Source organism: Mobula hypostoma, chromosome 21, assembly GCF_963921235.1.
Source record: "Mobula hypostoma chromosome 21, sMobHyp1.1, whole genome shotgun sequence".
In the NCBI taxonomy this organism is placed as follows: domain Eukaryota; kingdom Metazoa; phylum Chordata; class Chondrichthyes; order Myliobatiformes; family Myliobatidae; genus Mobula; species Mobula hypostoma.
In genome coordinates, this window is record NC_086117.1 from 48,461,887 (window position 1) to 48,485,895 (window position 24,009).

Consider the following 24,009-nt stretch of genomic DNA (forward strand, 5'->3'; position numbering starts at 1 on the left):
CTCCTCTTTCTTCAACGGTTCACTGTCCTCTCCGAGTAGATTCCTTCTTTTTCAGCCCTTTATCTCGTCCACATAACTCCTAGCTTGTTCCTTCACCTCCCCTTGCCCACCCACCACCTTCCCCGCTCACCTAGTCTCACCTACCATCTTCTACTCCTCCCTGCCCCCACAATCTTATTCTGTCCTCTGCACCAGTCTTGATGAAGAGTCTTCGCCTGAAAACGTGGACTTTATCTTCCTCCAAAGATACTGCCTGACTTGCTGAGTTCCTCCAGCACTTTGTGTGTGTGTGCGTGTGTGTGTGTGTGTGTGTGTGTGTGTGTGTGTGTTGCATTAGACACACCCTTCATCTGACCATCATAGGCATTTCAAAACAATGGAGAAAAAATATTAAAACATTAATAAAATTAAATTTAAAATAATGTAATGGTGTTGCTCGCGTTAAAGTGTTAAATATAACACAAATATACATTAATGTATTCATTTATACAACATTAACTATGTGAATTAATTAAAACATTAATATTAATTACAGTAAAACACCTCACTCCTTTGATGGGTTGGTGCTCCACTTCAAATCCTCTTTCAATTCAACAAAATCAGTGCATTCAGACATTACTGCAGCTTTTGCTCACCTGAGAGCCCTTCACACCTGCCATACCCTTTGGCCCAGGAACTCCTGCCTCACCCTGCCGAGAAAGTTCAGACACTGAGATACTCAATTGTTTAAACTGGAACGTCATCCACTCATCTGAGTTTATAGAAAACATACCTTTGAGAAACCAAAATAATAAGCGCATTGTCACTAGGTTATAAAACTCACACCAAACATAAACCAGATTTACTAGTCTAACACATGTATGACACTCTGGACTATTTTATTCTCTTGATCTGTATAATACATACCATAAACCCTGGAAGTCCAGGTGGTCCAATTAATCCAAACGCCCCCTGTAAGACAAATAAAAATTAAATCAACCATTAGACTTATCACCTAAACACTCTGCAGTGCTCCAGAAAACACTAGATCTTGTGACTAAATCACGGAGGGCAGTGTGAATTATCATGCCTCTGTAGGACTGTTGGGGAATGACACCTGACGCTACATCCTCAAGACTGAAAATGTACAGTCCAGCTCGTGCACCTACTGGGGAGAAAGAACTGTCAGGGTTTGGGAATTGTAAGGGATGATTTGGTGCCTTGTAATTCCTAGGAAAACACAGATGTAGACTAAACATCCAGTGTTCCTGGGATTCACGGATTTTCCCAAGATTAAGTCCCTCGGAAGAAGACTCGGCACAAGCTGTGGGTCTGCAGTAGAGATTCATTAGTGATAACTGGGGGCTGAGATCAAATCAGGTCCTATAGACATTTTGGTGAACTATTCATTGTTTCTCCTCAACCACTGGGGACTGCATACACACTGGCATCATGTGATTTTCCCAGTGAGTCTTGCTCAGCTGAAGTAACGGACCATCTTGGGTGAAAACAAAATCCCTGCTGGCATGAACCTTGACCTAGCAATTCCCACCGCTGCCTGTAAAGAGCTTTACATTCTTCCCGTGACCGCGTGGGTTTCCTCCGGGTGCTCCAATTTCCTCCCACAGTCCAAAGATGTACAGGGCGGTAGGTTAATTAGTCACTATAACTTGTCCCTTGAATGGGTTGGAAGGGCCAATTCTGCACTGTATGTCAATAAAATAAAATAAAAATAAATAAAATTCTGGTCGTAGTAGCTGTTGTGACTGAGAAGTGTGTGGAAGCGCTCTTTTGATAAAACAGCAGCATTGAAAAGAAAGTTCAAATGTATACTTTGAACAAGTTAGAGAGGATTCTAGGAGTGATGTGGATTCTGAGAGCAATCAAGCTGATTCCAACATTTAAACAGTTACTGATCTAGTTATTGAGATTAGAGTTGTGCCTAAGCTCGTGTGATAATGGAACTGAAGAGTTTGATGAAAGTCAAAACATCAAACTTTAGGCTAAAGATAAGAACAATTTGATCAGTTTCATTGTGACCAATTTTTCAGTGCAATACACTTCATTTGAAACAGGGAGTGACACAGCATAACCTTTTAGAATCTAACTATTATCAGATTAATGCAGCAATTTCAAACTTCCCAGTTTGCATAACACATTTATAACACTGTTTGTATAGTACTCTATCATTTTGTCATGGGATTTACACAAGAACATGATTGCTTGACTTTCACATTGGATATAATTCATATGTACCTATATATACAGTCATTGAGCATGCACTTACCACTGAAGATAGCAGGAAAAAACTCAGGCTTTCATTTCAAATAAATCTTTTTGACTGGTGTTAACAATGAAAGGCAGAGTGGTTTAAATAAAACATGTAACCCAGACAACAATTATCTGCCTTCAATCCTTTGCTGTTTCTCACCAAGTGTCCCTGACACTCTGCCAAGTGTCCGATTCTTTGCCGGGATCTAACTTTACCCATGGGCCCCTCACCCAGCTGTAATGAAATCCCTCCAGCAGAGCCTGAGTTGATGGGAGAGGTGGCTGCTTGCTGTTCCGGAGGTCGGAAGGCCCAGCTCCCAGTGGCCGGTTGATGAATGTGCTGATGGACAGAACGCCAGTGGTTTGTGGCATTTAGGTGAAGGACTGCATTGGCCTGATCTGCCAACCTTCACACCTACAGTAACAGCAAGGACAGGCAATTACTGTGATGGAATGATCTAGCCCGTAGTCACAGTCAGGCGATGTAAAGGAGATCTTTCCAAGTGATCAGATTAGCACTGATCAGGGTTCCACTACATAACCAATACTACAGGACTGTGGATTATCATCTTCTGTTGCCACATGGTACTGAGGAGATTTTCAGTTCAAAACTCTGGAATGAAAAACCCTAGATCCCATTGGATTAGGGTTTATATTATCATTTTTATTGTAGTTTAACTTTCTTTATAGAAAAACATAGAAAACATAGAAAATAGGTGCAGGAGTAGGCCATTCGGCCCTTTGAGCCTGCACCGCCATTTATTATGATCATGGCTGATCATCCAACTCAGAACCCCGCACCAGCCTTCCCTCCATACCCCCTGACCCCCGTAGCCACAAGGGCCATATCTAACTCCCTCTTAAATATAGCCAATGAACTGGCCTCAACTGTTTCCTGTGGCAGAGAATTCCACAGATTCATCATTCTCTGTGTGAAGAAGTTTTTCCTAATCTCAATCCTAAAAGGCTTCGCCTTTATCCTCAAACTGTGACCCCTTGTTCTGGACTTCCCCAACATCGGGAACAATCTTCCTGCATCTAGCCTGTCCAATCCCTTTAGGATTTTATACGTTTCAATCAGATCCCCCCTCAATCTTCTAAATTCCAACGAGTACAAGCCTAGTTCATCCAGTCTTTCTTCATATGAAAGTCCTGCCATCCCAGGAATCAATCTGGTGAACCTTCTTTGTACTCCCTCTACAGCAAGGATGTCTTTCCTCAGATTAGGGGACCAAAACTGCGCACAATACTCCAGGTGTGGTCTCACCAAGGCCTTGTACAACTGCAGTAGTACCTCCTTGCTCCTGTACTCGAATCTTCTTGCTATAAATGCCAGCATACCATTCGTCTTTTTCACTGCCTGCTGTACCTGCATGCCCACTTTCAATGACCGGTGTATAATGACACCCAGGTCTCATTGCACTTCCCCTTTTCCTAATCGGCCACCATTCAGATAATAATCTGTTTTCCTATTTTTGCCACCAAAGTGGATAACTTCACATTTATCCACATTAAATTGCATCTGCCAGGAATTTGCCCACTCACCCAACCTATCCAAGTCACCCTGCATCCTCTTAGCATCCTTCTCACAGCTAACACTGCCGCCCAGCTTCGTGTCATCCGCAAACTTGGAGATGCTGCATTTAATTCCCTCATCCAAGTCATTAATATATATTGTAAACAACTGGGGTCCCAGCACTGAGCCTTGCGGTACCCCACTAGTCACTGCCTGCCATTCTGAAAAGGTCCCGTTTATTCCCACTCTTTGCTTCCTGTCTGCTAACCAATTCTCTATCCACATCAATACCTTACCCCCAATACCGTGTGCTTTAAGTTTGAACACTAATCTCCTGTGTGGGACCTTGTCAAAAGCCTTTAGAAAATCCAAATATACCACATCCACTGGTTCTCCCCTATCCACTCTACTAGTTACATCCTCAAAAAATTCTATGAGATTCGTCAGACATGATTTTCCTTTCACAAATCCATGCTGACTTTGTCCGATGATTTCACCGCTTTCCAAATGTGCTGTTATCACATCTTTGATAACTGACTCCAGCAGTTTCCCCACCACCGACATTAGGCTAACCGGTCTATAATTCCCTGGTTTCTCTCTCCCTCCTTTTTAAAAAAGTGGGGTTACATTAGCCACCCTCCAATCCTCAGGAACTTGTCCAGAATCTAACGAGTTTTGAAAAATTATCACTAATGCATCCACTATTTCTTGGGCTACTTCCTTAAGCACTCTGGGATGCAGACCATCTGGCCCTGGGGATTTATCTGCCGTCAATCCCTTCAATTTACCTAACACCACTTCCCTACTAACATGTATTTAGCTCAGTTCCTCCATCTCACTGGACCCTCTGTCCCCTACTATTTCTGGAAGATTATTTATGTCCTCCTTAGTGAAGGCAGAACCAAAGTAATTATTCAATTGGTCTGCCATGTCCTTGCTCCCCATAATCAATTCACCTGTTTCTGTCTGTAGGGGACCTACATTTGTCTTTACCAGTCTTTTCTTTTTTACATATCTATAAAAGCTTTTACAGTCAGTTTTTATATTCCCTGCCAGTTTTCTCTCATAATCTTTTTTCCCCTTCCTAATTAAGCGCTTTGTCCTCCTCTGCTGAACTCTGAATTTCTCCCAGTCCTTAGGTGAGCCACTTTTTCTGGCTAATTTGTATGCTTCTTCTTTGGAATTGATACTATCTCTAATTTCTCTTGTCAGCCACGGGTGCACTACCTTCCTTGATTTATTCTTTTGCCAAACTGGGATGAACAATTGTTGTAGTTCATCCATGCAATACTTAAATGCTTGCCATTGCATATCCACTGTCAATCCTTTAAGTGTCATTTGCCAGTCTATCTTAGCTAATTCACGTCTCATACCTTCAAAGTTACCCCTCTTTAAGTTCAGAACCTTTGTTTCTGAATTAACTATGTCACTCTCCATCTTAATGAAGAATTCCACCATATTATGGTCACTCTTACCCAAGGGGCCTCTCAGGACAAGATTGCTGATTAACACTTCCTCATTGCTCAAAACCCAGTCTAGAATAGCCTGCTCTCTGGTTGGTTCCTCGACATGTTGGTTCAAAAAACTATCTCACATACATTCCAAGAAATCCTCTTCCTCAGCACCTTTACCAATTTGGTTCACCCAATCTACATGTAGATTGAAGTCACCCATTATAACTGCTGTTCCTTTATTGCACACATTTCTAATTTCCTGTTTAATACCATCCCCAACCTCACTACTACTGTTAGGTGGCCTGTACACAACTCCCACCAGCGTTTTCTGCCCCTTAGTGTTACGCAGCTCTACCCATATCGATTCCACATCTTCCCGGCTTATGTCCTTCCTTTCTATTGCATTAATCTCCTCTCTAACCAGCAACACCACCCCACCTCCATTTCTGTCGTGTCTATCCCTCCTGAATATTGAATATCCCTGAACATTGAGCTCCCATCCTTGGTCACCCTGGAGCCATGTCTCTGTGATTCCAACTATATCATAATCATTAATAACAATCTGCACTTTCAATTCATCCACCTTGTTACGAATGCTCCTGGCATTGACACACAAAGCCTTCAGGCGCTCTTTCACAACTCTCTTAGCCCTTATACAATTATGTTGAAAAGTGGCCCTTTTTGATGCTTGCCCTGGATTTGTCGGCCTGCCACTTTTACTTTTCTCCTTACTACTTTTTGTTTCTACCCTCACTTTACACCCCCCTGTCTCTCTGCACTGGTTCCCATCCCTCTGTTGTGAACTAACCTCCTCACGCCTAGCCTCTTTGATTTGATTCCCACCCCCCAACCATTCTAGTTTAAAGTCACCTCAGTAGCCCTCGCTAATCTCCCTGCCAGGATATTGGTTCCCCTAGGATTCAAGTGTAACCCGTCCTTTTTGTACAGGTCACGCCTGCGCCAAAAGAGGTCCCAATGATCCAAAAACTTGAATCCCTGCCTCCTGTTCCAATCCTTCAGCCACGCATTTATCCTCCACCTCATCGCATTCCTACTCTCACTGTCGCGTGGCACAGGCAGTAATCCCGAGATTACTACCTTTGCGGTCCTTTTTCTCAACTCCCTAAATTCTCCTTTCAGGACCTCTTCCCTTTTCCTACCTATGTCATTGGTACCTATATGTACCACGACCTCTGGATCCTCACCCTCCCACTTCAGGATATCTTGGACACAATCAGAGATATCCCAGACCCTGGCACCAGGGAGGCAAACTACCATCCAGGTCTCTGGACTGCGTCCACAGAATCGCCTATCTGACCCCCTTTGTATCGAGTCCCCTATCACAACTGCCCTCCTCTTCCTTTCCCTACCCTTCTGAGCTACAGGGCTGGACTCTGTGCCGGAGGCACGGCCACTGTCGCTTCCCCTGGGTAAGCTGTCCCCCCCAACAGTACTCAAACAGGAGTACCTATTGTCAGGGGGCACAGCCACCGGGGTACTCTCTATTACCTGACTCTTCCCCTTCCCCCTCCTAACCGTGACCCACTTGTCTGCCTCCTGTGGCCCCGGTGTGACCACCTGCCTGTAACTCCTCTCTATCAACTCCTCACTCTCCCTGACCAGACGAAGGTCATCGAGCTGCAGCTCCAGTTCCGTAACACGGTCCCTTAGGAGCTGCATCTCGATGCACTTGGCGCAGATGTAGACGTCCGGGAAGCTTGGAGACTCCAGGGCCTCCCACATCCAACACCGAGAACAACAAACTGCCCTCACACTCATACTGCCCCTCTCCTCAAATAACAACAGAAAATGAATACCAAACCTTCCTCGCCTCGCCCGTTTCCACCTAAGCCCGGTGAGCCGAAGCCCTTAAGTCTTCACTCTGCTCCTGGCTCACTCCGCAGCCCGCAAACTACGCTGCCCGCTGTATGAGGCTCTGTTCCTTTAAATCTGCCGCGCTGCACTGCCCGACGTCACATGTCTGCGCAGTCCCGTCTCTCTGAACGCCGATGGAAAAAAAACCCGAAAATTTCAAAAATGTCTTCTTCCACACTCCCGCTCCGACTCTCAGACTTCCTTCTTCGAATCTTTACTGTATGCTTGCTTATAGTTTGTATAATCACCTGTTTGTCTGGAAATGTTGAGTGGATTTTCAGTAATTTGTGGTATTTGCTGGTTCTGTATTTTTTTGTAGTTTCTTTGTCTGTAAGCCTGTGTCATACTTTAAACTATCTCTTTGGCAGTCTAGTTTAAGGTGGCACTGGCGAACCTCAGCGACTTCTGGCTGGTTGCTAACGAAACAAAGATAGCAACTAAATACTTAGTTAATCACACTTTTTCTAGCAAATGATCATCATTAGTAATAGTCTATTAACTTCTCTTTGGACTTGGAGGCAATTCAATGTGGCAGAACCGAGGCAAGGCAAGGTGGCGGGCACATCACCGTGAGCGTGGAAGGGCATTAAAGGTCAGGCACAGGCTGAGTCAGAGCAACTGACCACAATGTTCGGACGGAGATTCACAGGCCAAATCAGGCAGCAAAATCCGGTGTATCCAACTAGCAGAACCTGTTGTTCGCAAGGAGATTTAAATGCCGGGCCAGATTGAAAAAGTCGTGGTCGAGGCTGATGGTTCAGATTTGCTGCTCGAAGTGACAGAGTTCAATGTTCGGGTTGAAAGTTAAGCACTGGACGGTTGAAAAGGTCAGGGTATCTGGGTCCGAGGCGAGGTATGGGCCAGTTCAGATTGTTGCTCCACAATGTTCACTTGGATCTGCACTGAACTGTGGGACTCTCCTTGTGGACTTCAGTTCAGAAAAGCTTGAGGTTACTGTTTGCATGATGTATTTTCTCACTGCACATGGTCTTCTTTTTATATACATATCTATGTTTTTTGATGGGTGTCTTTGTTTTGTAGATGCCTGTTAGGAGACGAATCTCAAGGCTGTATAACATATACATACTTCGATAATAAATGTACTTTGAACAAGGGTTTTCCCTATTTGTCAAGTTTGAGCTAATATTCGGCATAAGGTGAACACAACTTCTTTGTTCTTTGTTTTCTACCTTCAAATCTTACTTACAGTTAATTAGTTACTAGTATTTCTTTGAAATGAAAACTTAATTAATGGCTGTTTACATACAACACATTCTTGACTTCCAAGGAAGCTTCTGGCCAATATCATCTGCAGATCCAACAATCCACAACAAAGTGACTCAGAGCTGAGAGGAGATCAAACTTCAGATTTGTATCAGTGAAGTATTCCTTCCATTAATGTAAGGCCATTGTGTCATTAAATCCCAAATAATATTAACAGAATAATGTTAATTTATGACCTCAATTAAAATTAAGTATAACCAAAACTTGGGAGATACCTGAAAGGGCTACTATTAATCTGAACTCATACTCACCAGAGGGCCTCTGGGTCCTGGAGCACCTGAAATTCCTCTCAAACCCTTCATACCCTGAAATCAACACAACGCACAATGTGATCAATGCTTGCTGAAGTAGCCAATCACATGGATCTGTCAGAAAGGATTCACTCACACATAGCAACTTTCAAGTGTTGCAGCCCACTCCATTGTTTGAAGCATGGTAACTACAGCCTTTATAAATGACGATGCACTGAAGAGTGATTGCAGTGAATAGGTCACTATTATTCAATATCTATAGGAAACCAGTCCCCCTTGAACTGTTGTGAAGGGAAAAAGCAAGCAGTAGATAACTTCAAGTGGATAAATTTATTAGGTAAATTTATGTGGCTAAATTCTACATGTTTTCTGCGGTGCACAGTCTTAACTGGACCAGTCTTAACTTTCTCAGAAACGACAGGTAATTAAGGCAATAACACAACCGCAAGGAACACTGAGTCATCGCCGAGGTAGGATAAGCAGTTTATGTGGATTTCAAAGTCCAAAGTAAGTTTTTGGTCACAGTACAGATATGTCACCCTATACTACCCTGAGATTTATTTTTCTTGCAGTTCATAGTAAATGCAATGAAAAACTGCACACAACAAAGACAGACAAGCAACCAGTGTGAAAAATAAAACAAACTGTGCAAATACAAAAAGAGAGGGAAAAAAATCCTCCCCACCATTGAGTACATGTGTCACAGGAAAAGCAGCATCTATCATCAAGGACCCCCCAGGATCCAGACCATGCTTTTTCCTCACTACAGCCATCAGAAAGGAGGTACAGGAGCCTTAGGTTTCACACCACCAAGTTCAGAAACAGTAACTTTCCTCAACCATTGGGCTCTTGAACCAGAGGGGATAGCTTCACACAACTTCACTCACCCCAACAATGAAATTATTCTGCAACATATGCACTCACCACAAGGACTCTACAACTCATGTTCTTGATAGTCATTATTTATTTATTTATTTATTATTGTAAATAGGTAGGTAGATAGATAGATACTTTATTGATTCCAAAGGAAATTGCAGTGTCACAGTAGCTTTTACAAGTGCACAGATATACAATTAGAAGAGAAGTAAAAAAGAATAAAAAATAAATTACCTTAAACAGCCTAACAGGAGGGGATCATTACTTCCCTGGCTGTAGGTCGACTCATTATAGAGCCTGATGGCTAAGGGTATGTATTAATTGAAAGATACAATGAAATACAGTACCAGAAAGAAAATCTTTCACGTTTCATAAACTTTTTCACATCTCTTCATTACAAATCCTTTGTCTGTAAACACTGCATAGATTAATTCCAGATGAAAGATAAATCTTAACCCTCATTAGCCCATCCAAGTGTTCCACTTCAGGTCTGTTTCTGGATTTACATTTGATTGAATTCGTAAGACTGAATCCATGTTCGCAGTCAGCACTAGAAGCTTGAAATGTTCTAACGATGTCAACAAGAATTGTCAGTTCTTCAAATTCTTCGTTTCTAAGCATGTAGTTCAATATATCAGTGAATGTCTTAATTGAACCAACCTTAACTTTCTCCCGACAGACAAATTTGAAACACAGTATTGCTGTGTTATTTTTTGAGGCAATGCTTTTGTCGTAGTTCGTAGTAGTAGCAGAGAATGTTTTTATCAGTCATCCAAATTCAAAATTGGTTGCATTTACAATAACAACAGGGTCAAAACCTTACCATTGTCTTAACTCATTGTCAGGAAATCTGTTATCCAAGTGACTACATTCACGTTGAATGAATCGAATAATTGGCGCAGTATCAACATCAGAACTTATAGATACAAGCTGATCTTTCACTTTGTCATTCTGATAAACTGTAGCACCAAGGGAGATTTTAAGCAACTGTAGTTTTTGTTTTGTTTTCATTGAAAGATCAATAAAGTCATTAACTCAGATGGAATGTCCTGTAACTGAAACATTTACAATTTCTCCTTCGACGGATGCTGCCTGACCTGCAAAATGTTTCTGCTATGGCCTGCCTTCATTTTAGATCTGCAGTCGGCTTGTTCAAGATCATACTTATATCTGAAAAGTCTTGTTTACAAGTGCCATCAAACCCCTTCACAATTTTAAAGATGTCTATCACATTCGTTTCCAGAATCAAGTTTATAATTGACGTCTTACATGAGGGAACATTTGTTAGTTTGCAGCAGCAGTACAGTGCAAAGACCTAAAATGTCTTTAGATTTAAAATAAGTGAATAGTGTAAAGAAAATTGAATAGTGAGGGTTCATGGACAATTCAGAAATCTGATGAAATGAAATGAAATATCCTTATTGTCATTGCGTAGTATAATTTGTCATGCACCAACACAGCGAAAATGAGATTGCAACTCTCATACTCAATGCTATAAAACAACAAATAAAATAAATAAACAATGAATAAAATCAAGTAACCAGCCAGTACAAGCAATGTCCAGCACAACTCAGATGCATGACAACCATAAAACCAGTATTAAAGTAGCAATATAACAGACAATATATGGCAGAGAGGAAGAAGCGGTTCTTAAATTGCTGAGTGTGAGTCTTTAGTCTCCTCTACCTCCTCCCTGATGGTAGTAATGAGAAGAGAGAAATTTCTACATCTGTAGAATTTAGCAAGTCTTTGGTGACGTACCAAATCCCCTCAAGCTCACAATGAGGTAGAGCCACTGCTGTTCCTTCTTTGCAATTGCATCAATGTGCTGGCCCCAGGACAGATTCTTGGAGACGTTGACACTCAGGGACTTAAAGCTGCTCGCCCTTTCCGTAGCTGTCTCCTCAGCGAGGGGCTGGTGTGTGTTCTCCAGACTTCCCCTTCTATTCTTTGGTCTTGTTGATGCTGAGTGTGAAGTTGTTATCGTGTCCCCACTTAATCACCTGAACTATCTCACTCCCTTATATCTCCTCTTTGTCATCTGATATTTTATCAACAAAAGTTGGTGTCACCTGAAAATTTAAAAAGATGTCTTTTGAGATGTGCCTAGCCACACAGTCAAGAGCGTAGAGAGAGTAGAACAGTACTCTAAGCACCCATCTTTGAGGTGCCCCCGTGTTGATTGTTGGTGAGGAAAAAATGTTATCAATCTTTACTGACCGTGGTCGAATGAGAAAGTCAAGCATCCATTTGCAGAGGAAGGTACAGAGGCCCAGGTTTAGCAGCTAGGGGATTAATACTGAGAAAATGATGGCAGTGAATGCCAAGCTGTAATTGCTAAACAGCAGCCTGACACACTGTTGTTGCTGTTGTCCAGGTGTTCCAAAGCCAAGCGGTGAGCCATGTGAGATAGTTTTACTGAAGCAGAAATAAAGAGTTACAGCCTACTCTAGTGTCCCCTAGCTTTGTACCTGCTCAATTTTGGGATCATTAAGGTAATTCTATTCTGCATGTAATTCAGTGCAGGAAGACCAGAACTACACTTGCTATGTGAAATACAACGGAGGCAGATCACTATTCAGCTTCACTTCCTTCTCTATTGTTCTAGTAATTTGGTTGTAATTTTTATATATTTTTTAACAAACCAAATTTGCTGAATTAATGCTCTGAGGAACTGCATATTTAAACCTCTATAAAAGAATTACCAAGGAATAAGGAAACTATTTCTTCTTTTTCAACAATTTCACATTGTGCAGTATTCAGTATAATTTGTCATTTCACTCTCACATTACTGGCCTGCTAATAGCTTAAGGTACTTCAGGGAAATCCTCTGCATTATTTGTACCGCCCCTCAACTTGGTTTCCTGTAAATCTCGACAGCTGACTGCTGTATTCCACAATGTTTGGAGAGGTACATTAAAAATGTATGGGCCAGTAGGTAGATTCTTCCAAAGTCAGCCACTGCAAAGCTCCGCTGGTTTGCACATCAAGTGCAATATAGGCAGTAGAACAGGACTTGTATCTTTTATGCACTCAAAGGGCATTTCCTCCATTCTGTCTGGGAGCCATAATTTGAAAGAAGGGTGGGAGAGAATTATGGAGTGTCACTCAGGGGAAGAGTGACTGCCATCTGTAGGATGTTGTTGGGGGATATATAAGGGTGCAGAGAAGGGTGCAACATTTGGAGGCACAATATGTCATGAGGGCATACCTGGGGCTATGGAATATATCAAATATTAGTTTCAACAGCAACCTGAATATGGATTGTAGATTGAACTTAAAATGCAGCTCAGAACCATGGTCTTCCCAGAGCTACAGACTGGGGTTGATTGCAGACCAGAAAACACCCCTTTGACCTGAGATGTCTGCATATGCATGAATGCAGCTCAGAGACAGCTGTCATTAGCACTCATTTTAGGTGTGGCTGGTGTGAAGGTCTAGGTGTTTGAAAATTACAGTATGTGGATCTCAAAGAAAGCATTGTGAATGCACTATACCTGTAGAACTTGTCCTGCTGTTACCTTTATTATAAAAATGTCATGCGATGTTGGGTCAGGGAGCCTCTCTTCAGAGTGACTCCAAATCGGGTCAGCTTGTATGTGCCAAATAAGTAATTTTATACAACAAGCTGTGTCTATCTCCAGTGACTTTCATTGACAGTCACAACAAGGGCTACAACCTTAACCAAAACGCACTGACACACATTGTAGACATCTGCGAACCCACGTGCATTTGCAGGTTGCAAGTATAGAAGACACAGAAAGTGAATTATGGACCTTGTGATTCACATGTTAATTCAGCAATTTTATAGATTGATTTTTCCAAAGAAATTCAGCAGCTGAGTGTAAATAAAGATGTACCAAAGTGATCTTTATGGAAAGAGCAAATAGTTAAAAATCCCTGCAATGAATTAGACATTTCAAAGGTTTCAAATGTATACAATCTACATCCCGAAATGCTTTTTCTTCACAACCATCCACAAAAACAGAGGAGTGCCCCCAAAGAATGAATGACAGTTAAATGTTGGAACCCCCAAGCACTCCCAGCTCCCCTCCCATGCATAAACAGCAGCAAGCAACAATACCCCTCCCCCCACCGGCAAAAAAAAGCATCGGCGCCCGCCACCGAGCACTCAAGCGTGCAGCAAAGCAACAGCAAAGACACAGACTTGCAGTACCCCAAAGACTACTCATTCACCCGGTATTCGACACCACAGGCTCTCTCTCTCTCTCCTTAATAAGGGAAAAAGAGATGTCTCCGTTTCACAGCGAGAGGGGAGACATAACAAACAACTCGCTGGTTTACGATGTTATGATGTTTAGTTCAAAATATTTTAATATTAATGGTACTCAATGAATGGATGGCTGAATAACTGGCAGAACAGGTGAGATTCTGATAGATGAAAATGAGAGAGTATCTTAGATCGTAGTGAACTTCTATCACTTGATATGATGATATAGGGCCTATTTCCACTCCACGTGAAGTATTCTGTGACTCTGTATTGATGAACAATGTTGGTCAATTGAAGCCCGGAGGTTGAAAACCGATAGCCATAGCTTGGAGACTGAGACTGGAGGCTGGGGTCCCAGGCGCCTGACCTGGAGTTGGAGGATTGTTGGTGTGCCTGGGTGGAAAGGGGCTTGTTTTGCTCTTGTTGGTGTTTTAGAGAAGTACAGCACAGAATCAGGCCCTTCGGCCCATCTAGTCCATACTAAAATCATTTAAACTGCCTACTCCCATTGATCTGCACTGGGACCATAGCCCTCCATACCCCTATTATCCATGTACCTATCCAAACATCTCCTAACCGTTGAAATTGAACTTGCATGCACCACTTGTGCTGTTTGTTGTGCTCTGGTGAGCATTGTGGGGATACCGTGTTGGCGCTGGAATATGTGGCAACACTTGCAGGCTGCCCCCAGCACAGTCCGAGATATTTTGGTTGCTAATGCAAATGACACAAATCATTGTGTATTTCCAGGTACCTGTGGTAAATGAACCTGACTCTGAACAATAAATGAGCAGGTGTATGGCGAAAGCTGCAATCTAATCTCCGATTACTGGTTTCCCCCGCCATCCGAAGGTACAGCATTCCTATGAAACGGTTCGTAAGCCAAAATGTCATAAAGCGAAGAAGCAATTACCATTTATTTATATGGGAAAAATTTGTGAGCGTTCGCAGACCCAAAAATAACCTACTAAATCATGCCAAATAAAACATAAAACCCAAAATAACAGCAACATATAGTAAAAGCAGGAATGATATGATAAACACACAGCCTATATAAAGTAGAAATGCTTTTCCACAATCATTGCTGCACTGTTCTCGGTAGTGAAAATCTCACACAAGCGCTCTCGGCAGAAACACGGCGCAAGCGCTCTCCAGTAACCTTTAAGCTATGAAGCTGCCAAATCATACCAAACAACACATAAAAATACACAGCCAATATAAAGTAGAAATAATGTATGTACAGTGTACTTTCACTTACCGGAATTGGGACAGCGCCAAGCATACTGATGATGGTTTGTTAGTCTGAGTCACCGGAGGTTGTGGTGGTGCAGTGGCTCCCACCCTCCGGGCAGCGAACCGATACCAATCTGCAAATCATGCAGCAACGCACTCAGCACAGCCTTAAGAAAAAAGCCGAAACAAACAAGCTAATCAATTAGGTGCCGCCCGAAACATAAATGTCGGCCCAGATCAGCGCCTCTGATCTGGGCTGAGATTTATGTGCCGGGCAGCACCTAATTAATTAGCATGTTTATTTCAGTTTTTTTCTTAAAGATGTGCTGTGTGCCTCCTGGCTACCACTGCATTCTCTGCGGCAATGTATCTGTCCGCGGCCCGGGGGTTGGGGTGGTGGGACACTGAGGTGTCATCTCATCGTCCATCAGGGCAGGCAGGTCATCTTCTCCTATGTCTGCCTGCCTCGATGTCGAAGGTCGAGGTTCGTCGTCTGCTGTAGCTGATGTGGAAGGCTTGCTTGACTGATAAGCCTCGCGCATTTTTAGATCATACAGTTCTTTGTAAGCACTCAAACCATCCTGCAAATATGCCCTAAACCAACATATCCTTTCAAAATTAAAGTTGTACTTTATCATTGCAGCGAAAATCTCACGCAGCTGCTTCACGTTCAGTTCCTGGACAACTTCACTTTCGCTACTGCATTCAGTTTTGATTGCTATCCTTTCCTCTTCCAAATGCATCAGCTCTTCATCTATCAGTTCTTGGTCATTGGATGCTAAAACCTCTTCAACATCATCTTCATCAGCTTCCACAAGCCAAACTCACTTTGCCCTTACTTCGTTCACAACGATCAAAACGCTTAATTATGTCTAGTTTTATGCTAAGTGTAACACCCTTATGAGCTCTTTCAGGCTTTTCTGACACCATAGAACTCATCTTGCAAACGGCTGCTCAAAATAAATCGACATAAAGCACAGATGCTCACAGGCACGTGTTTAAGCAATGCCGGTGAAAATGCCGTTTCCGAATCCGGGGGAGGAGCAGTCGCATGGGGCACGCGCTGCTTTTTCCGTGTGCTGCCTTTTTTCGTAACAGTGAAAACACCTTCTGTTAGCGAAAAAAAGGAACCAATGTAGGTCTTTCGTAACAGTGAGGTTTCGTAAAACGAACGTTCGAAAAGCAGGGGACACCTGCTAACACCAAGACGATGGATGGAAGTCCTTCCCCGCTGGCAGTCACAGTCTGAAGGGAATAAAGATTTGGTTACTTTCTTCTAAGTTACAAAGAAAGGTTGAACAAGTTGGGTCTTCATTCTTTGGAGCATAGAAGGTTGAAGGGGGACTTGATAGAGGTATTTAAAATTATGAGGGGGATAGATAGAGTAGAGAGATGAGTAGAGATAGCTTTTTCCATTGAGAGTGGGGGAGATTCAAACAAGAGGACATGAGTTGAGAGTTAAAGGGCAAAAGTTTAGGGGTAACATGAGGGGGAACTTCTTTACTCAGAGAGTGGTGGCTGTGTGGAACAAGCTTCCAGCAGAAGTGGTTGAGGCAGGTTCGATGTTGTCGTTTAAAGTTAAATTGGATAGCTATAGGGACAGGAAAGGAATGGAATGGAGGGTTATGGGCAGAGTGCAGGTCGGTGAGACTAGGTGAGAGTAAGAGTTCGGCACGGACTAGAAGGGCCGAGATGGCCTGTTTCCGTGCTGTAATTGTTATATGGTTATATGGTTATATGGTTAATTCAGTTCATAAGGTGCAGGCTTGTAATATAAACTCAGAAAAGCCACAAGGTTGGCTAATCTACAGAGATCTGTCCCAAATCTGGGTGCACTATGGGGATTTTAAGATTTATTTCCCATTTCTTGCTGAAAAATACGTCAGTAAAACATTCGCACAATAGATGAAGAAACAACAAATCCAAATTAAGCTGTCTCTGAACATCACGACCACATACAGTGGTCCTTTGGAGTATGCAGGCCTCTTCTTCACATGTTCTACCAGTCCGTTGTCGTGGGTACAATCTTCTATGATGTGGTGTGCTGGGGCAGCAGCATCAACACAGTTGATGCTGACAGGCTCAATAAACTAATTAGAAAGGCTGGCTCTGTTATAGGAGTTAAACTGGACACACTGGAGGCTGTGGTAGAACAAAGGACCCGACATAAAATCCTGGCAACTGGACAATGTCTCTCACCTTCTGCTGCTACCTTGGCTGAACAAAGGAGCACTTTTAGTAGTAGACTAAGACAACTGCACTGCTCCAAACAGCACTATATGAGGTTATTCTTACCCTCAGCCATTAGGGTCTATAATGAGTCAACCTATAGCAGGGGAAGTGATGACTACCTCTTGTTAGACTGTTTGTGGTAACTTAGTTTTTATTCTTTCTACTTCTCTTCTAGCATTTATATCTGTGCACTTGTAATACTATGTAACACTGTAATATCCTTTGGGATCAAGAATGTATCTATCTATCTATCTATCTATGCCAATCACAACAGCACATAAATTTGCTTCCACCCCACCTTCATCCCTCTCTGTACAATAAGTGACTATCGATGCATGTCCAGAACAGGGCAAACCAATTGAGTAACACATTCCACTTGAAAACGGACCCTTCACAAAACATTTGAATATGTGTAGAGATCAGGGAATGAGCTCTAATGCGAGGCTACATTGTATAATCAATCAAGAACCCTGCACTGTCACTTACAGCACAAATACATCTTCACCACTGAAACTTGAAATGATGCTTCCCCAACACACAAGCAGAATACCATAGCATCACTTTCTTTTTTAGTTACTGTCTTCCCAACAATGTACTTGAAACCAAATTGTCAGAAAGGTTATTTATGCAGTGTGTTAAATATAACTTCCTTCATCTTCCTTGTATTCAGGTTAGAAAGGCAACAGTGTTATTCTCGGTAAACTTCAACTGATATTAATTACAATACTCTTAAAACTTTGTTATTTCCAAACTTGTTTTATCTCTCTGTACTGTTGTTTGAGAGGAATGGAGTCGTCGACACTAAGGTTTTCTTCTTTCCCATTTTCAAGTTGTTAATATTGCCCAAGTCTTTTAGTTTAGTTGACTAATTCTGTTTAGTTTAGTTTTTTCTGGGGGGATGGGGTTTTTTTTTCCTTTTTCTTTTCTTTTTCATGATTTTTCTTCAGTTTTTTTTTGCTTTGTATTATTCATTATTATTCTGCATGATTGGGAGCTTTGTTACTTTTTCCTATTTGGTTTTACAATTACTCATTTTAAATGTAACAATGTATCTCCTACTACTTGTACTTTTGCTTTGTTATGTTTTCATTCTATGAAATTAATAAAAAGATTGAAAAAGAATATGAAACTGTTTGCCAGTACCTCAATCCATCAATTATACACTGCATGTATCTAGTAGATGCCTAGAATGATTGTTTAATCTGCATATAGTACTCATGGTTTAATTATCCTTTTTAAAAAATAAAGGAAATATCAATATTTATTCCCATTTGTTCAGGGATCATCAGCATGATCTATAACAGGAGACATCAAGTAGGGAATGTGCTCACAAATCAAAGTGAACTTTCTTACTAATGAACGTCTCCAGCTTTAACTGCAGTAATAAGCTTCTGTAGCATATTACTCAGGAGTATTCATTCTGGATGCCCAATGTTATAAACAACCGAGCACTAGATAAAACGAAGTGGTTTTGAATAATGAGGAGCTGAAAGAAATCAATTAATTTAGCGGTGCTAATGTCGAAGTGAATTACAAATGTCATTCATGGATAGAGGTGGGGTTTGTGGGAGTGCAGTATAAAAGGCGCCACTGTGCTGTTTTACAGGGAATGGGGGGAGATTGGGAGCCTTGGCCCCTGCACACTGGCTGCAGTCAGCAGCTGAACATAAGAGGCCGACCAACTTTGAGAGGGAGGCTCTTGGATCATTCCGTCAGCTGGCAGGAGCGGTTGGTTTTGCAAAGGGACATTTTAGGCAAAGAAGCAAAGAAAATGGCAGGCTAAAAATTTGTCCTACGCCTCAGATAACATCTTAGACTGGTGAGGGGCAATGCGCTAATGTGTGTTTGGGGCTGGGAACTTCCACTGCAATATCCTATTGCATACAATACCCAAACCGTTATGTCTAATAGAATGGCCTCTGCACAGCTAAGCACACACATAGCTCTTTGCTCTGCTGGTACTACCAATCACACTAGATATGACAAGGCTTCTGATGAACTTACACAGCGTTGCATTATGCCATAATACTCTTCCTTTGTGCACCCAAGAGAAGGAATCTAATGCCAAGAAAAGATTGAATCTTGTTCAGAACCTACTGAAAATCTAGGCCAGCTGGAAAATAAATACTGTGAGTGTTTTTTTAATTATGAATTAAACATAGAGGGCATGAAATACCATCAATCACAGCAGTAGATGGTTGTCTCACTGCCTGGTATGGACAGGAACTCAAGAAGCTGTAATATGTTGTAAACTCAACCAGCTCCATCAAAGGCACAACCTAATTCACCATCGAGGACATTTTCAAGAGGTGGTACCTCAAGAAGGCAATATTTATCAGTAAAGACTCTCATCATCTGGGATATGCTCTCTTCTTGTTATTACAACCAGGGAGCCTGAATACCCGTACTAAATGTTTTACGAACAGCTTCTTCCCCTCTGCCATCAGATTTCCAAACAGAACTCACTATTAGTCTTTTGCACCATTTATTTCTGCAGGAGAAGATGGCGGCGCAACGCAGCTCGCAGCGGCCACTCCGGCGAATGATATCTGTTATCTGTCAAGTAGGGTGCCGTGCACAATCCTGATTTGATGGAGACAGACATGAAAGCACGAAGGAACATCTGGTGAAACTTCTAAAATGCCTGTTTCGCTGCCGCTGCTACTGTGTGATCGAGAATCTCCAGAGGGGAAGGCTCCGAGTCCTCGGCTTTGCTTGTTGCTCGGCGGCCGGGGCGGGGTCGAAGCGCTCGGCAGAGATGGTGCTCGGTGCCTGGTGTGGGAGCACTGGTCGGAGGCTCGAAATTTTCGGATGGACTAAGAGTCGGCTGTGGTCGGGTGCTTCCAATGCATTGGCAAGTTTGCGGCGCTTGGAGTTCATGGCAGGGAGAGTTTCTCCCTTCTACCGTCCGCATGAGATGATGAGTCTATCGGGACTTGAGACCTTTTTTTACCGTGCCCATGGTCTGCTCTTTATTAAATTATGGTATTGCTTTGCACTGCTGTAGCTATATGTTATAATTATGTGGTTTTGTCAGTTTTAGTCTTGGTTTGTCCTATGTTTCTGTGATACCTTTCTGGAGGAACATTGTATCATTTTTTAATGCATGCATTTCTAAATGACAATAAAGGAGGACTGAGTGTCCTCATAATCTAATCTAATATATAGACATTTTTATACTTTTCACGGTGCTGCGGCCACAAAATTTCACAAGTTTTTCATTTTTGAGTTCCTCTCCGTGCCTTGTGGCGGATCGGAGGGCAATCTTGCCATTTCTTTAGCATTTTTGTCTGCTTTGTTACGAGGCCGAGTTGCTCGCTGGACGCTCAACCCAGCATGGATGGAAAGCGTGCAAGGAGCCGGCCGGATTCGAACCTGAGACCTCTCACCTCGAAGTCCGGTGCAGATACCATTACACCACTGGCTGGCTAATTTCATGACACATGTCACTGGTAATCAACTTGATCCTGTTTCTAATGATTAGGATGGGGAGAGTTACCAATAGTTATTAACACATGGCATCACTACCATTGCATACAGGCAACAAAAAAACAAGCAGATCAGATTACTTACGGGAACCCCAAAAGGCCCAGGAAGTCCAATCTCACCTTGGTTACCCTGTCACAGAAAATAAAATGAATAATCCTCACATACAATGGCAACCAAACAGTAATGCACAGGTTGTTCTCTCTGCATGGACTACAAATGGTATGGAACTGACCAGCAGATTGGAAGAATTCACAGTCAAAAGAGACAGGAAAGTAGCTGAAAGAAAAATCATACATTGTCCAATATAAGATTTGTTTGAATCTCTACAAAGTTACAAAGGTTTTAAACATGACTTGCTTCAATATTTTCTTCAGCGGGATCTTTTGTTAAGATGTGTGCAAACTGATCAAACAACTTGTTTACAAGGACTCAGGAGAATATTTACATTGGAGAGCTAAACTCCAATTGAAATTTTCTTCAGGAGATACTTTGACAGCAGGCATAATAAAGCTCCATGTGAAAGCCTCGGGTACCATAGGTGTCAGTGCCTGAAGCCAGCAGGTCCGGGATAAGGAGAGTAAATCAAGATGAAATACAGTGACTAAGCACATTAAAGGGGCAGAGCAGTTAGTGTCTGAAACACAAGGCAAAGTTCATAGATGACAAAGCCGTAGCCACAGTAGGTTAACACCACATTATGACACGAATCACCCAGATGATAGATGTTGCTAATCTGGAGCCTGCTCCTGTGGTCCAGACCTAGCCTGAAGTCGCCTACTGGTTTGAGCAGACGTCCTCACTGCACTGGCTGAAATCTGGCTTTTTCTTCTTGACAGCTATGAGTGGATTGCAGTGGATTCCACAGATTGGCCTTGGATTTGGAGTAGATGGTGACCAGCTCCATAAATGGAAAGCACATCTCCTCACTGAAGCCTGGGTGACCAGGTGAGTGCAGAGGGAGTACAGGCCCTTCGGCCCACAATACTGTGTCGACCCTCAAACCATGCCTCCCATATAACCCCCCACCTTAAATTCCTCCATATACCTGTCTAGTAGTCTCTTAAATTTCACTAGTGTATCTGCCTCCACCACTGACTCAGGCAGTGCATTCCACGGACCAACCACTCTCTGAGTAAAAAACCTTCCTCTAATATCCCCCTTGAACTTCCCACCCCTTACCTTAAAGCCATGTCCTCTTGTATTGAGCAATGGTGCCCTGAGGAAGAGGCACTGGCTGTCCACTCTATCTATTCCTCTTATTATCTTGTACACCTCTATCATGTCTCCTCTCATCCTCCTTCTCTCCAAAGAGTAAATCCCTAGATCCCTTAATCTCTGATCATAATGCATACTCTCTAAACCAGGCAGCATCCAGGTAAATCTCCTCTGTACCCTTTCCAATGCCTCCACATCCTTCTTATAGTGAGGCGACCAGAACTGGACACAGTACTCCAAGTGTGGCCTAACCAGAGTTTTATAGAGCTGCATCATTACCCCATGACTCTTAAACTCTATCCCTCGACTTATAAAAGCTAACACTCCATAAGCTTTCTTAACTACTCTATCCACTTGTGAGGCAACTTTCAGGGATCTGTGGACATGTACTCCCAGATCCCTCTGCTCCTCCACACTACCAAGTATCCTGCCATTTACTTTGTACTCTGCCTTGGAGTTTGTCCTTCCAAAGCATACCATCTCACACTTCTCCGGGTTGAACTCCATCTGCCACTTCTCAGCCCACTTCTGCATCTCTGAAATGTCTCACAACGTCTCTCTGAAATCTTCGACAATCCTCTACACTATCTACAACACCACCAACCTTTGTTTTGGCTGCAAACTCGCCAACCCACCCTTCTACCCCCACATCCAGGTTGTTAATAAAACTTGCTCAGAGAAATGAATTTTGTCAGTCTGCTCTCTGTCAGTCCCTGGGTGAGGACAGTATCTATAGAGTCATGGAGTCATACAGCATAGAATATACCTTGAATCTGCACTGACTATCAACCCCCACCCCCAATATAAATTAATCCCGCATTCCTGCCCCCACCCTACTCAAGTACACACATGGGGCAATTCACAGCAGTCAGGCTGCATGTTCTTGGGACGTGGGTGGAGACTAGAGTAATCAGAGATAAACCAGGTACCATGGTAATGCAGCGGTTAACGCGAAGCTATTACAGCTTGGGGTGTCAGAGTTCAGAGTTCAGAGTTCAGTTTCAGCATCGTCTGTAAGCAAGTTTGTATGTTCCTCCTCTTGTGCACGTGGGTTTCCTCCGGATGCTCTGGTTTCCTCCCACAGTCCACAGACATACCAGTCGGTCACTATAAATGGTCCTGTGATTAGGGTTAAATCGGGGGTTGTTGGGCGGCTCGGTTCAGAGGACCAGATGGGCCAGTTCTGTGATGTATCCGAATAAATAAAATTTTAAAAAATAAATAACCCTCACGAGGAGGATGTGTGAACGCCACCTGGATGGCACCAGAGGTCAGGAGCCGACTGGAGCCACGAGCAGTGCCGTTACTATCAAGCCATCAGGAAATGAGAACATTTCATACTTCAAAATATTGGAGGCAAAGCTCAGTGTTCATACAAAACAGACCAACTCTACTGTATTAAATCCGCCTCATTTCTCTCTTTTAAGTATATTCCTACTTCATAACAGAGCCTGCTATTGAATTATAATTGTATTTTCCTTGGAGCCAAAAACACATCGATTGAATAAGCATTTTTTATATTAACAAGCTCTAAATATAAAATACATAACACATAGACCAAAATGACTTAAGGGAGAAGGACTCCCAATGGAGAAGCAATACACTTTCTGGGGCTTGATGTGTCAGGCTGGGAATGGTTGCCAAGGAATTCAATCGTGATTAACAGTGGACATTACCAGGGTGAGACAGGGCAGCAATCATTTTCACTTTGTATTGAGAAACCACTGTGCCTTTCCCACTGGGCATCTCAAACACTTGGCATAGAAGATCAAGTGATGTCATTTCCCACACAGTACTCTGAAGTAGAGCATGTTGTTAAAAGGTGAACGCTCGAGGAAATGAAGCTGCCGTATGTCATTCAGACTCTTGGGCCCGCTGTCCATTCAATCAGATCGTGGATCAGGTGATTAAACTGGAGAGGGTGCAGGAAAGGTTCATAAGGATGTTGGCAGGTCTGAAGATTTTGAGTTATAGAGCATAGAACATAGAATAGTACAGCACAGTACAAGCCCTTCGGCCCACAATGTTGTGCCGACCCTTAAACCCTGCCTCCCATATTCCTCCATATACCTGTCTAGTTGCCTCTTAAATTTCACTAGTGTA

General features: G+C 42.6%; 1 protein-coding gene across 1 annotated transcript in view; it reads right to left on the minus strand.

Moving 5' to 3' along the window:
• The window catches only part of LOC134359715 (collagen alpha-1(IX) chain-like), a 120,135-nt gene that overhangs the window by 40,345 nt on the left and 55,781 nt on the right, over positions 1-24,009 (minus strand). Inside the window, exons 8-11 of the mRNA XM_063073233.1 lie at positions 20,776-20,820; positions 8,631-8,684; positions 907-951; positions 636-689 (exon numbers count right to left, since the gene is read on the minus strand). Coding sequence (XP_062929303.1) covers positions 636-689; positions 907-951; positions 8,631-8,684; positions 20,776-20,820 — 198 coding nt within the window. The remainder of the gene's footprint in view (positions 1-635; positions 690-906; positions 952-8,630; positions 8,685-20,775; positions 20,821-24,009) is intronic.